Source organism: Mandrillus leucophaeus, unplaced genomic scaffold (genome assembly GCF_000951045.1).
Source record: "Mandrillus leucophaeus isolate KB7577 unplaced genomic scaffold, Mleu.le_1.0 Scaffold27, whole genome shotgun sequence".
Taxonomy (NCBI): Eukaryota; Metazoa; Chordata; class Mammalia; order Primates; family Cercopithecidae; genus Mandrillus; species Mandrillus leucophaeus.
The window spans coordinates 2992656-3011120 of record NW_012102809.1 but is presented as its reverse complement, the minus strand read 5'-3'; the positions used below and the strand labels follow the sequence as shown (position 1 = coordinate 3011120).

Here is an 18465-nt window from a genome sequence, read left to right as displayed (position 1 = left end):
ACTCTGTCGCCCAGGCTGGAGTGCAGTGGCGTGATCTCTGCTCACTGCAAGCTCCGCCTCCTGGGTTCACGCCATTCTCCTGCCTCAGCCTCCCGAGGAGCTGGGACTACAGGCGCCCGCCACCTCGCCAGGGTAATTTTTATTTTTAGAGACGGGGTTTCACCGTGTTAGCCAGGATGGTCTCGATCTCCTGACCTCGTGATCCGTTCGCCTCGGCCTCCCAATGTGCTGAGATCACAGGCGTGAGCCACCGCGCCCGGTTCTATTTCCCCATTTTCACTTGACATTTTGTACTTTGGTGATTATATGGTATCTTTACTTTCATAACTATGTTTTTCAGCTCATCTGAAGATTCGGTGAGACAGTCCATGTAAAGCAAGTGCTCAACATGTGTTGGCTGTGAATAGTAATAGTGGTGTCACAGCCTTGGGTGAAATTGGTCTTAGCTTTTGGTTTTGTTCTATTTTTAACAGGGTTTCTTATCAATAGTCTATGAGCTGTCTAAAATAAATTTAGCAGCTTCCTCTTTTTTCTATGTTATAGAACAGTGTGTATTGCATGAGAAATAGAAATTGCTTGAATATTAGAAAAAACATCCCTCAAAAGATCATCTAAGCCTTTTTAGAAGTAATTCTCTCTCTCTCTTTTTTTTGTTCATTCATTGTGCATTGTGACTGATTGATAGATTCTGTGGGTTGTTTTTTTTTTTTTGAGATGGAGCCTCGCTCTGTCACCCAGGCTGGAGTGCAGTGGTGCTATCTCAGCTCACTGCAACCTCCAATTCCCGAGTTCAAGTTCAAGTGATTTTCCTGCCTCAGCCTCCCAAGTAGCTGGGATTACAGGCACATGTCACAATGCCTGGCTAATATTCATATTTTTGACTGGCATTTGGTAACTTATAATCTGTACTTTATTGAAAATAATTATATAGCGTTTTTGTTTTAACATTCCCTCTGTTTATATTGCTGTAACCTCTTTTTCACATACAACTTTCCTTTGGAGTGCTTTTTTAAATATGTGGTGGGTGGTTGTCTGTTATGTATGTATGTGTGTTTTCTTTTAAAGAACCAGTTCTTAGATTCATTGATCATTTTGTGCTTGTTCCAAAACTCCTTAGGAGTTTTTCTGTATTTTCTCTAACATAATGATGTAAAGTTTTAGCATTTTATTACTTTCTTGGTAATATCGAAAACAATGCTATGTTTTAACTTATCTTTGGCCGAACTCTTTGGTCTAATGTATATCACCCATATTTTGATTATTTTCTAAATTATTTGTCGTATACTTATTTAGAGGAATATTTTTTGTTTGTTTGTTTGTTTTTGAGGAAGAGTCTTGCTCTCTTGCCCAGGCTGGAGTGCAATAGTGTGATCTCAGCTCACTGCAACCTCCGCCTCCTGGGTTCAAGTGATTCGCCTGCCTCAGCCTCCCAAGTAGCTGGGATTTCAGGCAAGCATCACCACACTTGGCTAATTTTTGTATTTTTAGTAGAGACAGGGTTTCGCCATGTTGGCAAGGCTGGTCTTGAACTCCTGACCTCAAGTGATCTGCCTCCCTTGGCCTCCCAAAGTGCTGGGATTACAAGCATGAGCCACTGTGCCCAGCCTAGAAGAATATTTTAAATAATTGTTTAGAAGAGGGATTTTTTTTTTTTTGACATGGTCTTGCTCTGTCTCCTAGGCTGGAGTGTGGCAACTCGATCACAGCTCACTGCAGCCTCAAAGTCCTGGGCTCCAGCAATCCTCCCACCTCAGCCTTCCAAGTAGCTGGGACCACAGGCACACACCATCATGCCCAGCTAATTGGAGATGGGATCTTGCAATGTTGCCCAGACTAGCCTCAAACTCTTGGACTCAAACAATCCTCCTGCTTTAGGCTCCCAAAGTGCTGGGATTACAGGCATGAGCCATTGTGCCTGGCCTGGAAGAGTATTGTAATTGTTACTTTGAAGAGTTAATTATTTAGAAAAGTGTTTTCAGTAATATTTTGTATGTCATTTTCATTTTGTTGGCATTTTGTTTATAATGTTGATTTTTTGTTACTACATTGAAGTTAAAGGATATAATCTATATAATTTCTGTATTTCAGAATGTATTGAGACTTTGAGACTTTTCTTATGGTCCAATATGTGTTATATTTTTTGAAATATTTAAGTAACACACACACATATAGTCCCTATAGGGTACAATTTTAATAACTGTGTTATTGTCTTATTAATCACATTGCTCATTTAATATCCTTATTTCCTTTTGAGGATTCTGATGGTTGTATTTCTGTCTATTTTTCCTTGCATTTTTTCTGCTTTTAACTTTTTAACTGCATCTTTTTTGTTTTTCTATAAATTTTAGAGGTAATTTTCCCACCACTTAGGGCACATTTATATTTTCCTTTGGATGCCAGATTTTATCACAACCTCTTTTATGAGCTTTTCTCACCCTTGTCATTTTTTTCCTGTTACTCACCTTTAAACGAGTGAGATCCATTCAGGCAGGATGGCTACATCTTTTACTCGCCTGTTTTCTGTCCCCTCTCTCTCCTTTCCCCATCCACCAAAGAGCTATCTTGATAACTTTGAAATTATTTCTCACAACAGGCACTTTCTTTAAACACAGAGGAAGACATTCATCGGGGTTTCCAGTCGCTTCTCGCTGAAGTGAACAAGCCTGGCACACAGTATCTGCTGAGAACAGCCAACAGGCTCTTTGGAGAGAAAACGTGTCAATTTCTCTCAGTAAGTTGAATCAATAGAACAATAAAAGTTGTATTCAGCATATCTGGTGATATAGAGTCTGGGAGAAAGACCCTAGAGAAACTGAGAAACTTACATTAACCAATTAAAAAAATTGTACTTTTTTTTTTTCTAAGATGGGGTCTCACTATGTTGCCCAGGCTGGTCTCGAACTCCTGGTCTCAAGTGATCCTCTTGCCTATTGGGATTGCAGATGTGAGCCACCATGCCCAACCTAAACTTCTTTTCTTTAAAGACCACAATTCTATAATTATACCTTGCATTAGTATTCCAAAAGTAGTCTCTACTTTTCTTGAAAGGTAAAATTGAGAGGTAAAATTCTCAAGTTCATTTCTGGTTATTCAGGGTCCAATGCATACCTATTCACAAACTCTGATATTTTAACATATCTTAATACGATCACTTTTAAAGAGTTCTGTGTATTCTTTTTATTAAAAAAAGATAACATATTTAGAATTTTTGGAAGTTTGTTGACATTTGTATTTAGCAATGTAGCCTCACTGAACGTTTTTCTCTCCAAAGACGTTTAAGGAATCCTGTCTTCAATTCTACCATGCTGAGCTGAAGGAGCTTTCCTTTATCAAAGCTGCAGAGGAGTCCAGGGAACACATCAACACTTGGGTCTCAAAGAAGACGGAAGGTCAGAATGACAAGTTATTCCACCCTCCTCCCAACCCCTCCTCCTGCAGCTCTCCCTATTCCTCCTTCCCTCCTCTTACATCCTCCCTCCTCCTCCTCTCCCTCCTATCCCTCCTTTTGTCTCTCCTCACCCACCTCCACCTCTCCACTCCGGCCCCTCTAATTTCACGGGTGTTTCAGATGGTCAGAGTAGTGTTGACTGGCAGGGCCTCCTGGCATACTGAACCTTGATGGACTCATAAAGGTTCTGATCAGACATTCAGGTTTTCAACAACAGAGATTTACTTTTGTGTATTCTCCCAGGACCAGAGTAGCTGATACAAATGTCAAAAGAGGGCCAGGGATGGTGGCTCTCGCCTGTAATCCCAGCAATTTAGGAGGCCAAGGTGGGCATATCACTTCAGGTCAGGAGTTCGAGACTAGCCTGGCCAACATGGTGAGACCCCCCCCATCGCTACCAAAAATACAAAAATTAGCCAGGTGTGGTGGCCCATGCCTGTAATCCCAGCTACTTGGGAGGCTGAGACATGAGAATCACTTGAACCTGGGAGGCAGAAGTTGTAGTGAGCTGAGATCACGCCGCTGTGCTCCAGCCTGTCTCAAAAACAAAAAACAAACAAAAAACAAATGTCAAAAGAATCTCAGGCCAGGTTTCCAGTTTAATAACTTACATTAAAATATACTCTCCCTGGCCTGTAACATTCACATGTCAGGTGGCTCCATTGTCTCTGTGAGAAGGAGATTGACGGACAGATGTTGCCTGAGGTATACACTTGGGCTGCCTCTTCCTAGGTTCTGGGGGACCTCCATCACCATCACCTTTACCTGCTAAGGTCACTTCTGATTTTTCATGTCTTCCACATAAGCTCCTTTAGTTTGTCTTGCGAAGCCTACATTTGATTGGTTAACTGCAGACCCTCTCTCAGGGCTGATCAGTTCCACAGACTGAAAATATCCTCCATTTGGGGTTGAACCTTATTCATCCACGTTTCAGAAAGTGACGTGTTCCAGTCTTGGCCTCCAAGACCAATGACGGTCTGATGAACGATGCAGACTCCTCTGCACCAATGATGCTTAGTACCACTAGGAACATTTCTATTTCTGTGAATAAATGAGACGGGAAAGACTGGGAGATGTTCTTCGCTTAAAGTCTCAGCAATTGTTCCCCCATTCCTGCTTGGAGTATTTGCCACGGATGCTCTCTTGAGGCAGCGAATTAGCAGGGATGCTCTCAGTTCATTGAAAAAGTACCACTTGATCTCCAGGGAAAGAAGGGGTGATCTTTGCTTGCCCACATTCTCTTTTCCAGAGATGTCTGGTGCTTTGTTGAGGGGATTCGGCAGGAAGATCTCCTCCAGAAGCTTCTAGAAATTCCCCATGTGCCCAGTGTCAGCTCTTCTCGCTTTGAGCCATCCAGCTTAGAACTGGGTGTGATCACTAAGGGTTGGGTCAAACACTCCATTTAACCATGTGAGACAAACACCCCTTCAGCCTATCACATTTCCTGCTGGTCTTGTTCTCCAACCTGGTGTAATTTTTCTACTTTCTACCAACCTACTTTCCTCGAGTGACTTAGGTGTCTTTCACCATCCTCAACTTGGTGGATGTTCTCAAGGTGTCGGTAATCATGAACGCCACTCACACGTGCTGTTTTTATTTCTGTATGTAACAACCCACAGTCAGCAAACTTGGAAACAGAAGTTTGCTTCTCAACTAGTCATCCAGGATCATCGAATACATCAGGTTCTTACAAAAAGCAACTGAACGTAGTCTCTACTTTTCTTGAAAGGTAAAATTGAAGAGTTGCTGCCGGGTAGCTCCATTGATGCAGAAACCAGACTGGTTCTTGTCAATGCCGTCTACTTCAAAGGAAAGTGGGATGAACAGTTTGACGAAACGTACACAAGGGAAATGCCTTTTAAAATAAAGCAGGTAGGGGGATGCTTTTTAACATCTTGCTACTTTGATGAAGAAGTTGAATGGAAAGATTTAACTTTGTAAAATAATAAGTGACGTAAGTGTAAGCCAAAGGGAATTTGAAACTTAAAGTATTTCTGAATGAATTTCTTAACTCAGTAGAAAAAAACTGAAGGAATAAAAGATATTTGCTGCATATATATATATATATATATAAAATATATATATGTAGTGTTTTATCACTGCTCTTAACTACCTTTGATAATTTCTTATAAACCATTGCTGCCACCTATTTTTGGAAACTAAAGATCTTCCTTCAAGCCCAATTTACTTGGCTAGAAAGCAAAAAAAAAAAAAAAGGTGTTAAGGTAGTGTGATATGTGGGAGTGGGAGTGAGGGGCAGTATAGGGCAGGGTAGAGGGAGAGAAGGTGAAAACATATGTCTTTAGTTATTTTTAAAATTAAAGTAAGTTTTGATTTGAATTGTTAACTATCATTAACTCAGTATTTCCAGCTTTTTAATATTAAAACTTCATGACAAAGACCTTAGTTTTGACATTGAAGTAAAACTTAATTAAGGCAGGCATTAGAATAATTTTCCATAATCCTCCAGCCCCTAAAAAGATACCATTTTAATGCAATTAGAAAACGAAAGCAGGTAACCCTCCTGCATTTTTTGTAAGGTGTACTTGAACTTAAAAACAATTAGTTCTCTAGTTGCAAAGGCGGGAGGAGGAGAATTCTTCTAATCTTGGTTTTAGAATGATTTTAATTTTTATAATAGATGACCTGTATCAATTTTTAAAAGTGAATTTAGTAAATGTAATACTTTGCTGAACTTCTGTGTGCATATGCCTCTTCTGTATTTTAAAAAAGTTATTTCCTTAGAGTATCATAATTGAAAAGGTTGGGTTAAAATAGATTACTATATACGTAGGTCGTAGGTCTTCACTCTTTCTGAGAGAGTGTACCCATTTAAACTCCCTGTCATGCTCTTGTGGAACTACAAGTTTGATCCCACTTTACGATTTTTTTCTCATATGTTGGGTTGGGTAAATAGGAAAAACAACACACATTTTTTTCTAATTAAATCAAAACAACTTTGTATTTAATTTCATTTGATTATATTGTTTTCTTAGATCTATTTGCTGAGCACAAGTTAAATGAGAAAAATCTTTCTCCTCTGGAAAATGCAGAGTATCACATTTTATTTTGCAGAATAAAAGCTTTCCCAGGGTAGTACTGTGTCTGCTTGCAGTGATGATAGGAAGGAACTGGTTGACTTTTTTTGTGTGTGTGTGTGTTAATTGAGTCATGAATGTGGCGGTTTCCATCACAGGTGCTGGAAACACTATCGGAGGCAACTGCAGCTCTTTTGAAACTTTTAATTGCCTCTTTTAATAATCCTTCCCCCAGGAGGAGCAAAGGCCGGTGCAGATGATGTATCAGGAGGCCACGTTTAAGCTCGCCCACGTGGGCGAGGTGCGCGCGCAGCTGCTGGAGCTGCCCTACGCCGGGGAGGAGCTGAGCCTGCTCGTGCTGCTGCCAGACGACGGCGTGGAGCTCAGCACGGTAAGACCCGGGCGGGAAGAACCCAGGGACGCCTTTGCGGGCAGAACTCGAACACCACTTGCACCTCTTGTATTTACCTTCCGAGTTGGCCATGTGGCAGACGCACACTGTGCAGGCACTTGGCGTTGGGTTCAAACTTTTGTTCAAGGCTGACTTTTCCCAGTATTGTCTGCGTGATCTGCCAAATTACATACACATCTCAGTCCTCTGTGTTTTCATCGCTAGAAGGGGTAGGGGGCGGTTAAAATGCCTTTTAAAATAAATCCGGTAGGAGGAAACTTATAAAAATCCTGCTAGTTTGATGAATGGCAGACTTTTAACTGTAAAAGCATAAATGACAGCTTAGGGTTATTGCCCGGTAGGGTTATGATGAGGATAAACTGTGGGTAATTCAGGTAACAAGCTTACCACCTTGCCTGGCAAATAGTAAACTTTCTACAAATATGATCCTTTATTATAATCATCATTCTTAGCATTATGCTTTGAAAGTCTAAGAACCTGAAATAGAGAATGAGGAAGTCTTAACTTTCACCTAACGAGGCTGGGAGAGGGGATCGTGGCATCCAGGGAGGTGTGAAGTCCAGTGCTCAGAGGGTGGGACCAGAGACAGCCTCTGATGGCACATCCAGGCACTCGGCTTCCTTTCAGCATGGATCCCTGGGGTGAGAGAGTCACCCATGGCAAATGGCAGGCAGTGGAACCCCATGACTTAAGAGGTCTGTGTGCGCAGCAGCCATTGGCTCTGCCTCTGCCCACCTGCCTGACTGTAACCGCTCTGCTCCGGAAACTATGCAGAATCTCATCTGGGGCGGATAATCCTGTTGGAGTGGCTCACACTGAGAACCCTTTCATTTCCAATCCTTTTCTTTACTAGCAATGGTTTGTTGTCTTTAAAAAGACTATGTCTGAAAAGCAAACATAGTCGCCTGGGCATTGACGCTGGTCACAATACAAGATGTCTCTGGAGTTGCTGGATAAGGAGAGGACAGCCACAGCCTTCCTGCCTCTGGCTGCTTGGTGTCTCTCCCCCTTGTCAAGGAAGTGGCGCATGGGATGGCACATGGGACATAGGACAAGTAGGAGCGCTCACAAGCTTCTGGCAGATGAAGGGGCCACTGATCCTCTATGAACAAACAACACCTACGTGCAAGAGGAGGAAGGGGACTGTGTGAGTGCCTGTGTGCTTGTAGATGTGCACTGAAGTCGGAATCTTAAAGTCTAATTCTGGTATTTCAGGTGGAAAAAAATCTCACTTTTGAGAAACTCACAGCCTGGACCAAGCCAGACTGTATGAAGAGTACTGAGGTTGAAGTTCTCCTTCCAAAATTTAAACTGCAAGAGGATTATGACATGGAATCTGTGCTTCGGCGTTTGGGAATGGTCGATGCCTTCCAACAGGGCAAGGCTGACTTGTCGGCAATGTCAGCGGAGGGAGACCTGTGTCTGTCCAAGTTCGTGCACAAGAGTTTTGTGGAGGTTAATGAAGAAGGCACCGAGGCAGCAGCAGCCTCAGGCTGCATTGTGATTGCAGAGTGCTGCATGGAATCTGGCCCGAGGTTCTGTGCTGACCACCCTTTCCTTTTCTTCATCAGGCACAACAGAGCCAACAGCCTTCTGTTCTGTGGCAGGTTCTCATCTCCATAAAGGGTGCACTTACTCTGCACTCAGCCATTTCCCTCTTGCTGTGTCCCCAGATCCCCACTACAACTCCAAGAGGATGGGCCTAGAAAGCCAAGTGCAAAGATGAGGGCAGATTCCTTACCTGTCTGCCCTCATGATTTGCCAGCATAAGTTCGTGATGCTTTACACTCAGCTCTTACATACTGACCACTCATTTATCCTACTTAATCAGAATCTTGAGAAAATAGACCATAATGATTCCCTGTTGTATTAAAATTGCAGCCCAAATCCCATAGGATGGCAAGCAAAGTTCTTCTAGAATTCCACATGCAATTCACTCTGGAGACCCCGTGCTTTCCTGAGACCTCAAATACATGCCTTAACCCACTGCCTCAGTGGTAATAAATGCTGCTAGATATTGCTACTAGTTTATAGATTTCCTGGTGCTTAGTCTTTTAAAAAAGGTTTTAAAGTGCACACGTATATTTTGTCTTTTTTTTTCTTGTTGACATCTACCAATAACCAACCACGCACCAAACACTGCATTTGGCACTGGGGATGCAAAGGGGACAGAGCTATCCTCCTTTTACACCTGGTCTTCAATTCTGTGCCCAACTTACATAGCTTTGACAATGACCAGGTTGGACTCTTTAATGTCTTTCAAGGTATGATGTAATCCTCTTGTAGGGATCACATCTTTCTTTATGATACTGTATTTCTCTACCTCTAAGTCTTAACAGTAAAAATCCCATTCAACACTTAAAGCTCATTTCAAATTCTTCTTTGAGAAGTTTTTCCTTTCTCCACAACCAGATGTACAAATTTTGCACTCGGAGGGCACTTTTTTTTTTTTTTTTGAGACGGAGTCTCGCTTTGTCTCCCAGGCTGGAGTGCAGCCGTGCGATCTCGGCTCACTGCAAGCTCTGCCTCCGGGGTTCACCCCATTCTCCTGCCTCAGCCTCCTGAGTAGCTGGGACTACAGGCGCCGCCACCACGCCCGGCTGATTTTTTGTATTTTTAGTAGAGACGGAGTTTCACCGTGTTAGCCAGGATGGCGGGCACTTCTTTCTTGGTAGTTCTTTTATTTTTATTAATCTCTGTATCCTTAGATAGTCCTCCAACAACCAAGGGTTGGGACTCTGTCTTACATATTTGGGTGCCCCTCATAGTGCGGTAATAAGTAAGTGGGTTATATGTGAGCTGTGTAACTTATTTTTTATTTTTATTTTTTGAGACAGAGTCTCGCTCTGTCGCCCAGGCTGTAGTTCAGTGGCCGGATCTCGGCTCACTGCAAGCTCCGCCTCCCGGGTTCAGGCCATTCTCCTGCCTCAGCCTCCCGAGTAGCTGGGACTACAGGTGCCCGCCACCATGCCCGGGTAATTTTTTTTGTGTTTTTAGTAGAGACAGGGTTTCACCATGTTGGCCAGAATGGTCTCGATCTGCTGACCTCGTGATCCGCCCGTCTCGGCCTCCCAAAGTGCTGGGATTACAAGCATGAGCCACCGCACCTGGCCTGTAACTTATTTTTTTAATGGCTGGATATCACTTGAGTTTATTGTTTTTTAAGAATTTTTTTATTGAGGTAAAATTCACATAACATAAAATTAACTATTTTAAAGTGAGAAGTTCAGTGCCGTTTAGTATTGTTAACAACGTTGTGTAACCACCACCTTTATTTAAAGTTCCAAAAAAATTTTGCTCTAAAAGGAAACCCCATCCCATTAAGCAGATAACGCTCCATTTCTTCTTTCCTCCAGCCCCTGGCAACCACCAATCTGCTTTCTGTCTCTATGGATTTATCTGTTCTTCATATTTCATATAAACTGAATTGTTTGAGACCTTTTGTGTCTGGCTTCTTTCACGTAGCACGAGTTTCTGAGATTTATTTACATAAGAGCATGTATCAACACTTCATTTTTATGGCCAAATAATATTGTACTAGGTGTTTATAGCACAATTTATGTGTCCACTCATTCACTGATGGACATTGTGTAGTTTCCTATTTTGGCTATTGGGAATAGTGCTGCTGTGAATGTTTGTGTACCTGTGTTTGTTTGAGTGCCTATTTTGCATTCTCTTGGGTATACGTCTAGGAGTGGAACGGCTGGGTCATATGGTAATTCTATGTTTAGCTTTTTAAGGAACAGACAAACTGCTTTCCACAGCAGTTGAACCATTCTACATTCCCACTAGCAATGCGAATGTACTTACTATTTTCCTTTTCCTTTTTAAAAAAAATATGTTATAGCCATCTTAGTGGATGTGAAGTGGTATCTCATTGTGTTTTTTATTTGCATTTCTTATGTAATGAGCTAGAAACTAAAGTACAAACTAGATGGGACATCCAGTCCCTTTGATAGATAATGCTCAGTAAAAAATGAGATGAAAGATGTTTGTTTGTTTGTTTGTTTTAGACCAGGGGTGAAAGTTTATTAAAACTTTAGAGGAGGAGGAATGAAAGAAAGTGAAGTACACTTGGAAAAGAGCCAAGTGGCCAAGTGGACATCTTGGAGGTCAAGTGCCTAGTTCAGTTTTTTTTTGTTTGTTTTTTGAGACAGGGTCTCACTCTGTTACCCAGGCTGGAGTGTAGTGGCATGATCTGGGCTCACTGCAATCTCCTTCTCCTGGATTCAAGCAATTCTCTTGCCTCAGCCTCCCAAGTAGCTGGTATTACAGGTGCCTGCCACCACACCCGGCTAATTTTGTATTTTTCAGTAGAAACGGGGTTTCACCACGTTGGCCATGTTGGTCTTGAACTCCGGGCCTCAAACAATCTGCCTACCTCGGCCTCCCAAAGTGCTAGGATTACAGGCATGAGCCACTGAGCCTAGCCCTAGCTCAGTATCTTTTGATATTATGCATATGATACATAATATGATACATATCATACATAATATGATATTATGTATCATATGCGGATACTTATTGCATTTCTTTCATTAGTGGTGAAAGTGTTTTATGCATTTATTGGCTCTTGAATTTCCTCCGCTATGAATTGTCATTCACACACCTACTTTTCTACTCGGTTTTTACATATCTTTTTGCCTATTAAAGATATTATCCCTCCGTCTTATATTTTTTCTCATTCTTGTATTGCCTTTTAAATTTTGTTACGATGTTTCATTAATAAACAGCATTTTGTTTTCCTCTATAATCAAATCTAGATTTTTCCCTTTGTGATTTCTGACACCACTTCCATTCTTACAAGTACTTTTCCATTCATAAACTAGTTAAATAAAAGTTATTTTTTCCTCTAAACTTTTATTTTTGTAATGATTTAATTCACATGGAATTTGATTTTGTGTTATTGACATTCAGGAGAAAGCATAATTTCATTTATTTCTTAATAGCCAATTTCTGGATATTATTTGTAAATCTATTTTTCCCTAGTGTTCATTCCTATTTTTCCATCTTTATTTTTCTAAGTGAACTTTAGAATAATTTTTTAATACCCCAAGTAATTTTTTCAACTTGTTGAGAGTTTTTTGGGGGGAAGGGTGAGCATGACATTAAGCATATAAATTACTTGGGTAAATTGATGTGTTTACAATGTTTAGTCGTCTCATTAAGGAAAATGAGAAGAGTCTCCGTTTATTCAAGCCCTTTTGTTATACTACTTTTATTAAGACCTTTTTTCTTTGAGTTTCTTTCAATATAAATCCTACACATCTTTTTTTTTTTTTTCTTGTTATGGTTATTTCTAAATTTTAGTAACAATTTTAAACAATAGCATTTCCCCCGACCTGATTATGGATGGCATATAAGTAAACCATTGACGTTTATACATTTATCTTGTGCATGACCAATTTGGTATATTCTTTTGGTAATTTAAGAATTTTCAGTAAATCATCTTGGAGTTTCTGCTATATGATTTTGCAGTAGGCAAATGATCTTTACTATGTATGTAATGGTATATGCAAATAAGAAAGAGGACATCCCTTCTAACTGATACGCCTCTAGTGTCTGTTTTTTGTTTATTGTTTTGTGTTTGTCTGTTTTGCATTACCTAGCCATTATGAGACAACATACAATGGTTTGGATGTTTGTACCCCCACATTTCGTGTTGAGACATGATCCCCAATGTTGGAGATGGGGTCTAATGGGAAGTATTTGGATCATGGGGGCAGATCCTTCATGAATGGTTTGGTGCCATCTTCGAGGTAATGAGTGACTTCTGGCTTTATTTGTTCCCCTGAGAAAAAACCTGACCCCTGCCCTCTGTCTCTTGCTTTTGATCTATTGCCGTGTGATCTCTGCACATGGCAGTTCCCCTTCACCTTTTGCCATCAGTGGAAGCAGCCTGAGGCCTCACCAGAAGCAGATACTGGTGCCATGCTTTTTGTACAGTGTGCAGAACTGTGAGCCAGTGAATTTCCCAGCCTTGTGTGTGTGTGTGTGTGTGTGTGTGTGTGTTTTATAGCAACACAAATGAACCAAGACACAGAGTGCACAATCATGACAGAAATTCTTGTTCTGCTCTGTTTTAATTTAGAGATTGATAATATCCAGTGTTGGTGAGCATATGAGAAAACAGGCATCCTTACCTTGTGTGTGGGAATGTGGATTAAGGGTTTTTGAAAGGAAGTGGGCAGCCTTTCCATTTTAAATGGACATTCTTTTTGGGCCAGCATTTCACTTTTAGATGTCTGATCTACATAAGTATTTGCATACATGCTTAGATATGTTGAAGTTTTCTCTGTAGTATTTTTAAAGGCATTTTTTGTAGGATTATTTTAAAAATTGTGGTAAAGAAAAACAAAATTTACCATCTTAACCATTTCTAAGCATACAGTTAGCATTATTTTTGAATAGCAAAAAAGGAAAGAAAAAGAAAAAGAAAAGAAGGAAAGAAGGCAGAGAGGGAGGGAGGGAAAAAACAAAGAAAATGAAGTGGAATTAATTCAATTTTAATTTTTCCTTCAATAGGAGAATAATTTAATTGTAGTATGAACTATGCAGAATTTAAAAAATCACAATAGGTTCAAATGCACTTATTGTAAAAGACCATGAAAGCAAATTAAGTGAAAAATGTAACTTGCAATGCAATGTGTATAATATGATCTCATTTATATGAATGAAACCCTGTATATGTACATTCATGTATGTGAATCTATGGGAAGAGGTTTAAAAGGTGACACTTTTCACTGCTAACAGAGGTTGTCTCTGAGATAGGTTTGGGGAAGGAGATATAGGAAAAAACCTTCCATTTTTTGCCTTCTATATTTCTGTAATATTTAAAATTTTAACAAGGAAAATCTAATTCTGTAGTCTGCACATAATCTAAAGAAAGAAGAACTCCATTATACAACCACATGTCTAATACTAAGTGACATGGTATTGAAATTGAAATAAAATCTATATAAATGGGTTTTGAAAATATCTTTTTATCCTTGGTTTTTATAAGAGTTTTTAATGAGAATGGCAATTGAACATTGACTTCCTCTTTTCATGAGTAAAGTCTATTTCTGCTTTTCTTTTGTTTAAGAGCTGTTTTTATTTCCTGTTCTGTGAACTGACTTCATATCCTTTGCCCATATTTTTCTTTGGGAGTGTAGGTCTACTATGCATGAATGAGTAGAAGCATTTTATGTATTCAAGGAATTAAGCCGAGCACAGGGGCACGTACCTGTAGTCCCAGCTGCTCGGGAGGCCGGGGCAGAAGGACGGCTTAAGCCCAGGAGGCTGTAGTGTACTGTGATTGTGCTTGTTAATAGCCAATGCACTTCAGCCTGGACAATGTAGTGAGGCCCCCATCTCTTAAAATAAAAGGTAACAAAGAGATTAGCCTTTTGTCTGTGAAATGAGTCATAAATATATGCATATATTGTTATTTGTATTTTATCTTGTTTACAGTGTTTTCACCATGTGAAATTAAAAAGAAGAGCTTTTATGTAGTCAAATGTATGAATCTTCTAGCTTCCAGGCTGTGTGATTGCTTACTTCTTACTCAGCCAACTCCAATCTGGTTTGTGCTCCACCACGACACTAAACAAATGGTCACCAACACCCTCCTTCTTCCTAAGTTCAATAGAAACCTGATTTTTCGGCAGTATTTGACCCTTTTGGAGACTTCTTCCCTAAGAAACACTTTTTGTTTTGGGTCCTGATCTTCCTTCTACCTTCCTGGCCTCTCTTGCTCAGTCTCATTGTCCTACCCTTTCCCTGGCCCATGCTGTAAATATTGCTATCCCTTGTGGGGCTGGCCTGAGTCTTCTTTCATCCACTTTCTCCAAAATTGGTCTGGCCCTCATCCATGGCCTGACTGCCAGCCCAGAGCTCAGATCTCTCTCCTGAGCTGCAGACCCAAATCTCTACTTGCTCATCCCACCCTTCCATTTGGACACACAACAAGTATCTCTACCTCCATGTATCCAAAGCCAAGATTATTACTCACCTTCCCAACACACCTTCTTTAATTTTTCAGCTCTAGGACTGGATGCACCAGAGCAGGAATCGAGTTCACTTTATCAGCTCTGCATACTGGACACCTCACTCACTGTCTTCTGCTCCTTATGAATTATCAGTTGCATTAAACTGAAAGGCAAGACAATCCGTGCAGTTACCCAAGCTGGAATATAGGACACCTTCTTCCCCCTGTTACTCTGTCATGCAAATTTAAATAGCACCTTTTGAGACTGCCTATAGGTTGCCTATAGCAATCACTCAGTTGATTCCTACACATGTATTCTCACTTGTCTTCCTTCCTCTTCTTGCCTCCTCCAACCCATTCTCCACATTCCTTGCAGAGAAGTCTTTCCTGAAAGTAAATCTAGGTAATCCCAGCTGCTGCAACATTAACCTGCGGTCTCCATAGTGTAACACAATAGAAATCTACTTCTTGCTCACATAAAATAAAAAATGATTGTTTCAGGTGGTGATTCAGAGACCTAAGATCCCCAAGCATTCACCAATGCCTTCTACGGATGCTGCAGAGGAAGAAAGAGTGTGGAGGGCCATGCCTGGTGTTGGCCCACATCACACCTACCTGCAGGCCACTGGTGAGAACTCAGTTTCAGGTCCACCCCTGATTTCAAGGAGCCTAGAGCATGTGGTCCAGTGCCTGCCCAGGGAGAGAACCTGGGTCTTATGATGAGCCTTGGTAGTTTCCCATTGCTTTGAGGATGAAGGTCACACTCTTTTATAGGAGATAACAAGGCGGCTCCTGATTTAACTGGCTCTCCTCTCCCACCTTTGCCATTTCTCCACTGCAGCCCTCCACTCCAACCTCACTGAACTATTTGGAGTTTCCTGATGATTCCATACTCTCTCTCACCTCTGGGCTTTGCGTTTTCCAACTTCTACCTGGAAACCCCTTCCTTTCCACTCTTTCCCCTCCACCAGTCTCCAGTCCCGCACCCCATATCACTGGCGAACCCTCACATGATCGTGAACTTGAGGGCAGTTTTCCCATAGCTGTACCCTCCACACCTAGCACCAGGATAAGTGGCATCACTTACGAGGCCCAAAATGCAAATGACAGGCCCATTGTTAGAATTTTAGGACACCAACAGCAGCGCATCAACTCCAGGGTGAGCCCTTCTGAGGGTGAGGTCTTTGGGAACTACACAGATCACAGGCTCCTGAAGCCAGCTCTGCCTACGAAAGGCTAATCACACAAGCCAAATATCCACTGTGGCTTTTGTCATTGACCTAAGGTTTGAGATAACATCCAACTTTCTAATTCTTGGCTGGAAAGAGAAAGAGAGGCCACATTTTTTTCTGAATAGTGTTGCAATAGGGTTTTGTTTATTTGTTTTATTTTTCCATAAGTTATCGGGAGTACAGGTGGTATTTGGTTACATGAGTAAGTTCTTTAGCAGTGATTTGTAAGATTTTAGTGCACCCATCACCCTGAGCAGTATACACTGCACCATATTTGTAGTCTTTTATCCCGCATCCCCCTCCCACTCTTCCCCCTCAAGTCCCCAAAGTCTACTGTATCATTCTTATGCCTTTGCGTCCTCATAGCTTAGCTTCCACATATCAGTGAGAACATACGATGTTTGGTTTTCCATTCCTGAGTTACTTCACTTAGAATAATTGTCTCCAATCTCATCCAGTTCACTGCAAATGCTGTTAATTCATTCCTTTTTATGACTAGTAGTCCATCATATATACATATATATACACATATACATATATACACACATATACATATATACATATATATACACATGTATATATGTGTGTGTGTATATATATGTGTGTATACATATATATATGTGTATATCACATTTTCTTTATCCATTCGTTGACTGATGGGCATTTAGGTTGGTTCCAGGATTTTGCAATTGTGAATTGTGCTGCTGTAAACATGCCTGTGCAAGAATCTTTTTCGAATAATGACTTCTTTTCCTCTGGGTAGAGGGAATCCCTCTACCCAGTAGTGGGATTGCGGAATCAAATGGTAGCTCTACCTTAAGTTCTTTAAGGAATCTCTACACTGTTTTCCATAGTGGTTGTACTAGTTTACATTCCCATCAGCAGTTTAGAAGTATTCCCTGATCACTGCATCCATGTCAACATCTAATGTTTTTTGATTTTTTGATTATGGCCATTCTTGGAGGAATAAGGTGGTATTGCATTGTGGTTTTGATTTGCATTTCCCTGATCATTAGTGATGTTGAGCATTTTTTCTTTCATTCATTTTTTTTTTTCTTGAGATGGAGTTTCACTCTGTCACCCAGACTGGAGTGCAGTGGCGTGATCTCCACTCACTGCAACCTCCGTCTCCCAGGTTCAAGTGATTCTCCTGCTTCAGCCTCCTGAATAGCTGGGATTACAAGCACATGCCACCACGCCCGGCTAATTTTTGTATTTTTAATAGAGACGTGGTTTCACCATGTTGGTCAGGCTGGTCTTGAACTCCTGACCTGGTGATCTGCCTGCCTCACCCTCCCAAAGTGCTGGGATTACAGGCGTGAGCCACCACGCCCGGCCTTGAGAATTGTCTATTCATGCCAGCCCAATTTTTGATGGGACTGTTTCTTTTTTTCTTGCTTATTTGTTTGAGTTTCTTGTAGATTCTGGACATTAGTCCGTTATCAGAGGTATAGATTGTGAAGATTTTCTCCCATTCTGTGTGTTGTCTGTTTACTCTGCTGACTGTTCCTTTTACTGTGCAAAAACTCTTTAGTTTAATTAGGCCCCAGCTATTTATGTTTGCTTTTATTGCATTTGCTTCTAGGTTCTTGGTCATGAAATCCTTGTGTAAGCCAATGTGTAGAAGGATTTTTCCAATGTCATCTTCTAGAATTTTTATAGTTTCAGGTCTTAGGTTTAAGTCCTTAATCCATCTTGAGTTGATTTTTGTATAAGGTAAGAGATGAGAATCCAGTTTCATTCTCCTACGTGTGGCTAGCCAATTATCCCAGTGCCATTTGTTGAAAAGGGTGTCCTTTCCCCCACTTTATGTTTTTGCTTGCTTTGTTGAATATCAGTTGGCTGTAAGTATTTGAGTTTATTTCTGGATTCTGTATTCTGTTCCATTGGTCTATGTGCCTATTTTTATACCAGTACCATGCTGTTTTGGTGACTACAGCCTTATGGTATAGTTTGAAATCAGGTAATGTGATGCCTCTAGATTTGTTCTTTTTGCTTAGTCTTGCTTTGGCTATGTGGGCTCTTTTTTGGTTCCATATGGATTTCAGAATTGTTTTTTCTAACTCTGTGAAGAATGATGGTGGTATTTTGATGGGGATTACATTGAATTTGTAGATTGCTTTTGGCAGTATGGTCATTTTCGCAATATTGATTCTACCCATCCATGAGTATGGGATGTGTTTCCATTTGTTTGTGTCATCTATGATTTCTTTCAGCAGTGTTTTTTTAATTTATTTTTTATTTCTTAGTTTTCCTTGTAGAGGTCTTTCAACTCCTTTGTTAGGTATATTCCTATTTATTTTTTATTTTTTAATTTTTATTTTTTTAGCTATTGTAACAGGGGTTGAGTTCTTGATTTGATTCTC

General features: G+C 40.7%; 1 protein-coding gene across 1 annotated transcript in view; it reads left to right on the top strand.

Moving 5' to 3' along the window:
* SERPINB9 (serpin peptidase inhibitor, clade B (ovalbumin), member 9) overlaps positions 1-8924 on the top strand; it is a 23974-nt gene extending 15050 nt beyond the window's left edge. The window contains exons 3-7 of the mRNA XM_011984541.1: positions 2594-2731; positions 3272-3389; positions 5178-5320; positions 6722-6877; positions 8114-8924. Of these exons, the coding sequence (XP_011839931.1) occupies positions 2594-2731; positions 3272-3389; positions 5178-5320; positions 6722-6877; positions 8114-8521 (963 nt within the window). The 3' untranslated portion in view covers positions 8522-8924. The remainder of the gene's footprint in view (positions 1-2593; positions 2732-3271; positions 3390-5177; positions 5321-6721; positions 6878-8113) is intronic.
* Positions 8925-18465: the final 9541 nt, after the last annotated feature.